The sequence below is a fragment of the Etheostoma spectabile genome, chromosome 21 (genome assembly GCF_008692095.1).
Source record: "Etheostoma spectabile isolate EspeVRDwgs_2016 chromosome 21, UIUC_Espe_1.0, whole genome shotgun sequence".
Lineage (NCBI taxonomy): Eukaryota > Metazoa > Chordata > Actinopteri > Perciformes > Percidae > Etheostoma > Etheostoma spectabile.
The window spans coordinates 15320193-15331223 of record NC_045753.1 but is presented as its reverse complement, the minus strand read 5'-3'; the positions used below and the strand labels follow the sequence as shown (position 1 = coordinate 15331223).

The 11031-nt window shown below is 40.7% G+C and overlaps 1 protein-coding gene and 1 long non-coding RNA gene across 5 annotated transcripts in view; one reads left to right on the top strand and one right to left on the bottom strand.

Annotated features, from left to right (window-relative positions):
* LOC116670999 (uncharacterized) overlaps window positions 1–5284 on the bottom strand; it is a 14594-nt gene extending 9310 nt beyond the window's left edge. The window contains exon 1 of the long non-coding RNA XR_004327167.1: window positions 4996–5284. This is a non-coding gene — a long non-coding RNA (uncharacterized LOC116670999). The remainder of the gene's footprint in view (window positions 1–4995) is intronic.
* dock1 (dedicator of cytokinesis 1) overlaps window positions 1–11031 on the top strand; it is a 172353-nt gene that overhangs the window by 51917 nt on the left and 109405 nt on the right. For all 4 annotated transcript variants that reach the window (XM_032501812.1, XM_032501816.1, XM_032501814.1 and 1 more), the window contains exons 20-25: window positions 868–957; window positions 2067–2167; window positions 2268–2396; window positions 4226–4334; window positions 7670–7740; window positions 8793–8899. In XM_032501812.1, the coding sequence (XP_032357703.1) occupies window positions 868–957; window positions 2067–2167; window positions 2268–2396; window positions 4226–4334; window positions 7670–7740; window positions 8793–8899 (607 nt within the window). The remainder of the gene's footprint in view (window positions 1–867; window positions 958–2066; window positions 2168–2267; window positions 2397–4225; window positions 4335–7669; window positions 7741–8792; window positions 8900–11031) is intronic.

Sequence of the window (11031 nt, the reverse complement as noted above, 5' to 3'; positions counted from 1 at the left end):
CACACACACCCCGCTCTAGCAGCAGAGCTATCCCGGTGCCCCAAAAAAACAATTTATTTTATTATCGGCACAGTATTAGGCCAATAATTTGAACTGTTTGGCCTTGCTCTAATTGGGATGCCCAGGTCTCCCTGCTGCTGGTTTTCTGCTTCCACTCTCTGGCACAAACCGTGGAAAACAACACACAAAGATCCATACTTGGTGTGACTGTTATCATTTATTCATACCATGTGTGTCTGATTTAGAGCTGGGCATTATATTGATATTATATCGATATTGTGTTATGAGACTAGATATCTTTGATTTTGGATATTGTAATATCATGGTATAACATAAGTATTGTCTTTTCCTGGTTTTAATGGCTGCATTACCTGTAAAGTTGTCATTGTCTTAACTTACCAGACTGTTCTAGCTATCTGTTATATTATCTGCCTTTTCCCCACTTAGTCATTATATTCACATTACTGAAGATTATTTATCTTAAATCTAAGTGTGAAGATATTTTGTCAAAGCATCAGTTGTCAACACTACAATATCGCAATATATCAATATCTAGGTATTTGGTCAAGAATATTGTAATATCAGATTTTCTCTATATTGCCCAACCCTGGTCTGATTGAATCTTACTTTATTTATACTCTTGATTCACTCGGGCTAAGGCCATTTCTCACTTTAATGTCACCAGCTGGATGTCCTCCCTAAAAGAGGGAAATTATTAGCAATTTGACTTAGCTGGATTTGGAAGAGCAGTGGAATCAGTTTTGTCGTTCTGCAGTGAGACTGAGACTTTCCTTTTCCGTGTATTTTTGAGTGCTATGTTTTATTGTTTGCCTGCCGTAACATGCTGCTGTGTATCTGTCATTCTAGTTTCTGCAAGACACTCTGGATGCTCTCTTCAACATCATGATGGAGAACTCTGACAGTGACACTTTTGATACTTTGGTGTTCGATGCCTTGGTAAGCAAAGAAGCAAACAGTAACAGCAGAATAAAATTCCTACCAGCAGAGGTTCTGCTGTAGCTCTAAACTACGAAGTTAACCAAGCCATCCGTTTTTGTTTTGAAAGAGATCTGTAAACCATCAAGTTATCATGAGATTAACTCCAAAATCTAGTAATTTTTTAGCTTTCTATGAGAAGTGGAAAGAAGAAAAAATGACTTTACTTTGGCAAACATGTTATGTGACAGAATGTGTTAGAAAGTACATAGAGTACACACCCTAACTCCACACAGGAATGCAGACACAATGTGTAAGGGGGACAATGCCTCAACTGGGATTTAGTATTTATATAACTCAAGTATTTAGACAGATATTTTATGTTGCTGTCACTGTACTTCAGTACACTGGATTTGAAATGAAACAATATGGGGCTTGAGTTTAAGTAATATAGTTTTGATTTCTACTGTTTAAGGTAACAATGTGGATGTGAACTCTCTCAAGCTCCAGAGTCGGCACTTTAACCACAGTCAGTGTCTTATTTCACATCCAATGTGCTAGATTTTAGAGCCCAAACTGTAGAAAATATGTATATTGTGGCTGACAAATTGTTCTCTGTTTGTAAATAAGAACTGTGCTTATCATTTAGAGAGAGAAATGTAAACACACGGCATCTCATGTGGCATCACAGCTGCATTCTAAATCAGCATGAATTTGTAGCACTGGAGCACAGCATTTCAGTCATGTTTCATGTCGAACATGAAAGGTCTGCATTTTACTGCAAGCTAGAGCACGAAGAAAGCAAAAAATAACTTGGCTCATTTATTAAATCAGGTATTGGCAAAGTATTTGACAGAATCCTATCCACCATGCCAACGCCTGACATTGTGGGGTAGATCTCAAAAGAATAGTTTTCTCTTTCAGAGATAGGAAGTAGGGATTGTGTTGTCTGGGGTCCTCTATTATCTGCAGGCTAGTGAATTGAAAGAAAATGGCTTTATGCCCAAATGCAGTCTTGTTTCATTTCCCAATCTATTTCAGCATATTGGGTAAGACAGGCAGTTTTTCCTGCTCTCCATTATCAGCTATGTGGTTTACATTTTACTGAATACGTCTCTGTTCTCTGACAGGTGTTTATAATTGGGCTTATAGCTGACAGAAAGTTCCAGCACTTTAACCCCGTTCTGGAGACCTACATTCGGAAGCATTTCAGTGCCACACTGGCGTACACGTGAGTTAATTACCCTCTGTACGAATAGATCAAGGACATTGAATAAATGAAATCCCATTTTGAGATTAACGGATTTAACAATATATGATTATGTTTGTAGGAAGCTGACAAAAGTTCTGAAGAACTATGTGGACAACGCTGAGAAGCTGACAGAACAGCTGCTGAAGGCCATGAAAGCTCTCGAGTACATCTTCAAATTTATCGTCCGCTCCAGAGTCCTTTTTAACCAGTATGTCCTGATGCACACATAATATGCACATATTGTAATATGTGTTGGCAATGTAGATACATATATTTTTATTTACTAAATAGTACATGTTTATATGCACACATGCATGCAGACATACTATCATTGTCTACACAGTATTCTTTGGTTGTCTTTATAAATATTATCACTTGTTGGTTAGTCTTACTAATAATTGTGATTGCTTTTTTGCTGTAGTTGTTCCTCAAATACTACTTTGTTTTCAGTGTCATTTCATAATACAAAATCAGTACTGTGTGCAGCATTGATTGTGTTCTTCACAGTATGCCACTGCTGTGGAATGAAGTTGGAAACCGGTAAAAGTGAATGGTCTTTGCTGAGGAAAGTTCTATGGATGTGTATATAATTGGCTGTGGGGATGTTAAATGGATGGTAATGTTGTAGAGCCATGGAATGAAGCTGGTGGTGGCTGAGGGGCTGATGTATGATCCTGGTCTAATTGAGTGTGCACAGTTTGATTGGTTTTCCGTTCAAAGTCTAGAGGACGCCTTGTCCTTTACCTCACTTATCAGAGTACAGCAACTCTCTTGTTCGTAGTGTGTGTCAAGTGGTTTCTGTCTCAGAACTGACAGCAACCTCCAACCCAAGTAGACCGCCTGTCTGTGTTATGTCCTTTGTTGAAGCACTTTTCTTTGTCTCTGTCGGGACATTGTTGCCAAGTTTGACTCCAAGTAAGACGTTCTTCTTAAGTATAAAGCTGCATTAGTTGAAGCCTCTCATGCAGCTCTGACTAGAAGGTGTCAAAGCTACATCAGCACGTGTTCGGCTCGTCATTGCAGCCCAGTGGGACATTTAAATAAAATTGCAGATGAAGACTCTAATTACACACTTTCCCCCTGTGGCTTGAGACTGGTGTGACTGTCAGGCGCTCACTCTGCTCCTTGGTGCTGCAGGTGAGAAACAGCTTTAAGTAATTGTTGTTGTGGGAGCCCTGAGACGGATTCTTCTAATCCTGTGATTTCTGTAAGCCCTCAACAGTGACTATCCTGGACCATGTAATACCTGCAGCCCCATGAGAGACAGAGAAATCTGATGTGGTGGAGCCATCTAAACACTTCATCCCTCTTAGATCTGCTTCAGTGTGTGTTTTCAAACTATTTTAATTTCTCTCACAAATCCTAATTTTAAAAGTATTAAATTGGGAGTGGTTGACACACTTAATTACCTTGCAGGGAGGACAACGTGGCTCATTTACAGATAATACCCACTTTGTGGAGATTTATGGGCTCTGTTTTTGGGGGGATTATGGAGGAAGCCCTGATTTGTGTCCCTATGCACTTAGAAATTGGGGGAAGTGTTTTCTGCAATTGTTCTGTGATCATGGGCTTTTATTCACTGCAGTCGCTGGGCAGAATTTGCTCCACATAACCAAACTAGCAGAAGAAATAAGTAATAGTATGTCATCGAAATGTTTACTAAGTAACGTCACTGAACCCTTACATGACATTTGCTTTCTGTTCCTTGTATAATATTCGAGGAGAGCCATTAGCATAGAACATTAATGTTTCAGATTTTTCTTTCCACATGACAGCAGGCAGGTGCTTCAGGGTCTTGTCATGTTGTTTTAAATGCTAATCTGGCTGGCAGCAAGAGTGATATCTGTGGCTTTGATCCAATAATATTTGTATTGTTAGCACACGCGGCCCATTCTGCTGGCTGCTTTTAATGATTTAACAGGGAGGCATCAAACTCTTGTTATTTCCACTGCGGACGGGGCTGTTTACACAGGGATGAAACAAACAACAGCCTTGTGATCATCTGCCAATGTAATTCTCTACTTCATCTCCTCCCAGGCTCTATGAGAACAAAGGAGAGGCCGACTTCATGGAGTCCTTGAGGAACCTTTTCACATCCTTTAATGACATGATGAACAGTAATTCAGAGAACACTGGCATGGTGAAGGTAGGCTGACTATAAATCCAACTGCATGCTATCGCTGAAACTCAGTGCCAAGATCTAGCTGCTGCTGCTGCGTGAATAGTAAATAAGTGCTGCTGTGTGAAAAGTAAATTACTCTGCTGTGATTTCTTTTAGATGACATGCTCTGTAATTGGCAATGTATCTGTCTTGTTCGATTTAAAGTCATATAGCCGCTTATTAGACATTAATGTTTAGCTTCTGTGTGTTATTGATGTTAGGCTTTTGCTCTTCGATGGTCTTTACATCTTGTACTGTTTTCTTCACTTTTGTCACATCTCCTTTTGCAGATTTTCCTGAACTTTACTCTTATCCACTCTATGTATGGCCTTTGTAGGGTTGTACATAAAATGAGATGCGATACATTAGAGAGCATCTTAAGTAGGGGCTGGGCAATATGAATCAATTTTGTATTGATATCGCGAAATCAAAAGAATAATGTGATATTTGATTTTCTTTATATTGCCCAGCCCTAATCTTAAGTAGGTACTTAAAGAAATAGTTTAAGGAAATACACTTCTTCACTTCCTTGCCAAGAGTTAGAACTACTCTTATGTCTGTAAGCCCTGGAGACGGGGAGAAACAACTAACCCTGCTAAAGAAAACAGCATCAGCCTACTAGCCCCTCTGAAGCTCACTAGTTTACACATTATATCTAATCTATATCGACGACGTTCCACATCCAGGGTTGTTCAGGTGCCGCCCGAAATTTCGACAGATGTCCCTCATCTTGGCCGGATGTCTGTCACTTTCCACTTTTTTGTGTTGGTGTTCTAAACTCCGGTCGATTTATAAGGACTGTGGTGAACTGCTCCTCAGATCTCTGCAGGGTAAATCCAGACAGCTAGCTAGACTATCTGTCCGATCTGAGTTTTCTGTTGAACGACTAGAACAACTTTTGAACAAGCAACATGTGCACCTAAACAAGCTCCTCCCCCAGGCTATTTTCCAGAGGCACCGTCATTTTATCCGGGAATTAGCACCGCCCATGACTATTGTGATTGTTTAAAAGAAATTCCAACAAACCAGAGCACGTTATTCTCCCAACTCGGAATGCAGGGTGGACTAGCCGCTGCGCTGTGGAGGAAGGTCTGGCAATGTGAGACCACAATTTTTTTTTAAACTTAATCTGTACAAAAAGCAAATTGTTGTGGTTGTTGTTTGTGCCGGACTTTTTCTGCTTCCAGCCAAGTTACTGTACCTAGGACAGGGTAGAGCCAGGGTAGCTGTTTCCAGTCTTTACACTAAGCTACGTCTACTTGCTTTAGATTCCTGCAGTACCTACTGTACAGATTTAAGAGTGGTATCAATCTTCTAATCTTAACACTCGCCAAGAAAGCGAGCAAGTGTATTTCCCAAAAAGTCTATTTCCCAAAAATCTATTGCTTAAAGATTAGGGTGCAGTCTGGAACCCTAATTCTTAACTGGTCTGTACCGAAATGCATCTGCAGTGACAAAAATTGTATTAACTTAATGACTTACTCAAGGCTTTTCTGTGCAACCCTAACCTTTTAGTTTTTTCTTGCATCCACACATTATATGTCTGTTAAGTGTTGTTTTCGCTTGTCTTGTCTGTACTTCTATATGTGTGTTTGTGTTGTTCCTCTCTCTCCATTTCTCTCTGACCTTGACCGTCCTGTGGTCTGGGGCTCCTCTGGCCTTCTGCTATTTAGCTGCTCCTTAAGGTATTTATTTCACTGCCTTTCCCGTTGCTCCTTTAAGCTCTCTCCATTATGTTTGCATGTTATTTTCCATGACACCCAAACTCGGACACACTAAGTGGCTCCAGATATGAAACAAACCCACAGGCATTTAAGTTTTGCAGATGCACTCAAAACCACACATGCACCCACATGCTGACGTGCACACATATACCTATGCTTTTAGAGATAACATAATCTCAGTGTACATGCAACTTGGCACACCTACAGTAGATCCATGTGCACACTCAACCATAGGAGAAGCTCAAGAGTCAATTAGGAGTCAGTTGCTGTGTAATTGGTTGAGATATTAGCTTTACTGTCAGTAAATTAAAAACTGATCTTGAGGAACGGGCATGAAAGCGAGGAATCCTGGTTTCTTCCCAAGTCCGCCCTTGTGAAAGCACTGTGACAGGTGGAAGCTAATGAGCAGTCCCATCATACCTCAAGTCTGAACCCAGATGAACATCTGGACGGACCGGCACACATGCATGCAACAACTTTGATAAACCAACACACACACACGCTTCTAATGACTGTGAGGTGCACACAGAAACAGGGGCAGGAAACCCAACTCCTCTGAGACTTGTTGCGACAATTCACACGCTACATTCTGGCACAACAGGTGTAAATTAACTAAACAGGAAACAGATGCATTTGAGCTGCGCCAGGATTGATAACTGAATCAAAGTCGAACAGCACCTTTTGAAATCCAAGTTCCAGACTCCCCAACTATTTCTGTCTGCAGAGAGAGGTGAAGGTGTTGTGTTATGCATGAGCACTAAAAATATCTATTTAGATGAGAGTAGATCACAGCAGGATTTTATTTGGAGGTCATGATGATATCAAGGTTTGAAAAATCCAGCTAATACCACTGCACAGTGTTCCTCTGAATTCAGTCTCTGCATGCAGAGACGTGTCAAAATATGTTTAAGACAGGATTTCTATCAGACATTTTCTTCACATGATGAAATTTACTGAAGTCAGTAACAAAGTATTCTCTCTCTAGTATTTTAGCAGGTGGCGTCCAGTGTGCTACATCTGCATGGCTAATCAACCTCTGTAGGACAGACTGGCACTGCTGTTAATTTGCACAGATGCTGTATAAACACCCCAACCCATGTTGGCCAGCATTTAGCAGCAGGCAGTTAGAGGGGGGAGTTTCAGCTTGCTTAATCATTCCTGTTATTAATGGACGGCTCTGTAATCTGCCACTGGGTGCTCTCACTTGATGTATGTATTATAGTACTGATGGCATCTTATCTGGCTTTATCTGTCAAGGTATCATTACAAAAAGATCTTCCTTTTGTCCCAGTTTGTTTAATACATGCCTTAACATCACCCCCTGCCCTCAAAACGACTGAATGAAATAAATAAATACAGTGGGAAGGAGTTGATAAAAGCAGAGTAGCTCAGAGTATCATACAAACACTAGCTAGACATATTGACACATTTACACTTAGCTACACACAACGCAACAACACACCCTTCCCACGTTGTGGTAAAACCTATTTTACATAACGTGAGATAGAGTAGCTTACAAAATCAATCAATCAATGACTGAACTAATTAACTCACAGCTGAGAATGAGTGGGTTGTTTTTCTTTTTTTTTGGTTAAGGGTGCTGCACTGAAGTACATTCCCACCATTGTCAATGATGTCAAGCTGGTCTTTGATCCAAAGGAACTCAGGTAATTTCATATGATCCATTGCATGTTCCTATGCTCTGTTGTTACAATGACATGTGCAGTACACTTCTTCGAGTTGCTCAAACAGACGGTGGGTTGCTGAAAAGCACCACATTAACGCAAATGTCTAGAAAATGCTCAAATTGGACTTAAATGTATTGCAGGAGAATGAAAGAAGAAATCTTAAATGCTTTCGTTTTTCGAAGTGTCCGCTTGAATTAAAATGTTGTGTTTAGATGAATCCCTAACAAGATGATGGGATATTGTGCCACTGTGAATACTTTTAAGCACCATTTATGTCTGGCTCTCAGCCTTAGGCTGTAACTTAATATTTAGTAGCTGTACTGTGATAGGCAGTGCTTAAACATGCTTAGGTTGCCTTGGAAACCCACCAAAAGCTCTACTCAAGTGTCCATTTCAGTTAATGTGGTCTACCGTGAATGTCATCTGCCACAGCTTAATGCTCGTCTTAATAATAAACGACTTCTGAAGTATCACATGCGTGTTACTGTGGCACAAAATCATATATTTATTATATTGTTGAGGAAAACAAGAAAAATACTTATAAATCTACCTATACAAATAAAGGTACTGTAAATTTGGGCTGGCAGTAGCTCAGTCTGTATGGTGTGGGGTTGGGAACTGAAAGGTTGTTGGTTCAAGTCCCTGTACGGACGAAAGTACAGAGTGTGGACTGGTAGCTGGAGAGATGCCAGTTCACCTCTTGGGCGCTGCCAGGTGCTCTCGAGCAAGGCATCAAACTCCCTCAACCGCCCAGGGCGCTTTTTAAAGCACAGGTTGCTATGCCATTTTTAGACCAGACTTTTATGGAGTATAATATCTGACCTTTGTTTGCAATGTAGCGTACTACATCGTCAAATTTAATACATTTATTAACAATTGGAAACTTAAGCAAAAAATAACCTGCCATCTAGTTTTTCTTTTGTAACTGCAGTAACACGCACGCACGCAGACACCCACCCACACCCACCGATTAGTTAGTTTGACTAATCAGACATCTTGGGCTTATTATTGTCCTCCTTCTGTCTCCATAGCAAGCTGTTCACCGAGTTCATCCTCAAGGTTCCTCTGGGTCGCCTGGTGAAACAGAAGCTAGACTGTCTGATTGACATTGTCCACAGCGATCTCTTTGCTCATCACGGTAAGGGCGTAGTGGAAATCCCTCTTGTTGTCTAAGAGAGTTAAGCAATCTCACTGTTAAAATCACCGGACCTGTCTGTATAAAGATATCAGTATTCCCATCCACACAGTCCTCAAGTCTAAGCCCCTCCTTTTCTTCTTTGTATGACTATTTCATGATTTAAATGTTCTCATCAGGTAATTTCTCGTTTCCCTATCCTTCACACCTGGAAACAGCACTTACACACACATCCACATTAACAATTTTATAATAAACATGAGCAACATACTATTGTATATTTCAGCCTTGTTGTAGTAATGTCAAATATGAAGAGCAGGGATGTAGAGATGGTTTAATGAGAGTCTAGTCCAACCTCCAGTCTGCAGCTAGGCTAGCCTGCGGCCCTGCTGCAATGACGGTCGAGGGCCAAGCCTTTTGCCAGAGGCAGCAGTCCTCTAAAGGCCGTGTTAGGTTAGGTCCTGATTTAGCATCAAGCACGCTCACACATACTGTCCCGTGTTGGTAAATGAAATGCAAAGTTCCTAACCCAATGAAATGGCAACAGTGATTTAATGTGGCTGGCAGGGACAACACATGCCTCACAGCAGTTGGCTAATGTAAAGGAAGTGGACAACAAGTATCAATCAATCAATCAATCAAAATGTATTTATATAGCTCTTTACAACTACCAGCAGGTATCCAAAGTGCTTAACAAAATGAGTAAAATCACAACATACAACAGAAAGAGTAAACATAGAAAACAGTCAAATCAGAAAAGGTTACAAAGAAATGAAATGAATGAAATTGTCACACCACTGCTACGTATTAAAAGTAGTATCTACTTGCAGGGCTGCTCTCCGGCTCCGTCATCAGCTTGTTTAGCTCAGCATGAAAGTACAAAAAGATATTATCAAATGGAATTTAGGCAAGGTGTGATGGCATGTTTGTCCTAATAATCTAATCAACAATGAACATCACACAGTGTTAATGCCTTCATTTTGATAATGCATTCCTTTCATACTTTAGCAACCTAAAATTGTGGTTTGACCAGGTAAGAGAGTAACTATTGAAGGACAATGCTCAGTTTGTGGTGCTTTGTTCATTACTATTGATCTGTTGGTGTAATTGTAGACAGGCAAAACTCCCCCAAGGCTTGTGAAAGGCCGGCTGATCAGCCAGAGGACTCATTGCTGTGATGTAGATACAGGCTACCCCGCTGCTCGGTTCTCACAACAACTCCACGCTTTGTTGCTTTGAACATTTCTAGTAGTCCATTAGGTGCAGGCGTGCTTTAAAACTGTGAAAAAACAGTGATGGAGAAGGCTTAATTGCCGAGTAGAATTGTCCTTTCCACATTAGTATCAAGCTGAGCTCTGCTTTGGAGATGTTTTATTGCAGATAATGACATCTGCAATGAGCAAATGGGTTAGCCTGGTAGTTTTTAAAGGTGGTCTAATCAGCTGTAGTAAGTGCACATGTTCTTAGGACGCAGGATGCATCCTGATCCCCAGGTGATGCCTGAAAGGGTCGCTTGCCAGCCAATCCCAAAGTGAAATGTAGTAGAATACTCAGAGCAAATGACAACCCAGCAATAGGCATTAAGGGTGTGACGAGATCTTGTTTTACGAGATCTCGCGAGATTAAAACGTGACGAGATTTCTCGTCAAGGTGAAAAGTTGTCTCGTGAGGCGATGTGATGTCAGCGTGATGGAGCGTGAAATTACTATTGAAGATCCCCCTGCCACTTTTAAATCATTTGTGTGGCAACATTTTGGTTTTCCTGCGGAAATGATAAACGGCGAAAGAGTGACAGAGAAGACGAACACAATATGTAGGCTAAACATTGTAAGAAAAAAATGCCGTATACCGCGGCTAACACGAGCACTATGCAAAAACACTTACAGCACCACCACAGCTCTCTACTAACTACTGCACCCGCGACGAAAACATTAAAAGGGCAAACAACTCTAAAAGCCTTTGCATCTTTTATTTCTACTGCAGGAGTCATAGTTACTGCCCAAAGGTCTCAACTGCTGCCAGAAACAGTCAACATGCTTATATTCTTGAAAAAGAACATGACCATGTCTTAGGCTGTTCTGTGTAGTTTCTCTCTCTTTCATGCTTGAAGAAAAAAATTGTTTCTGTTTGCACTT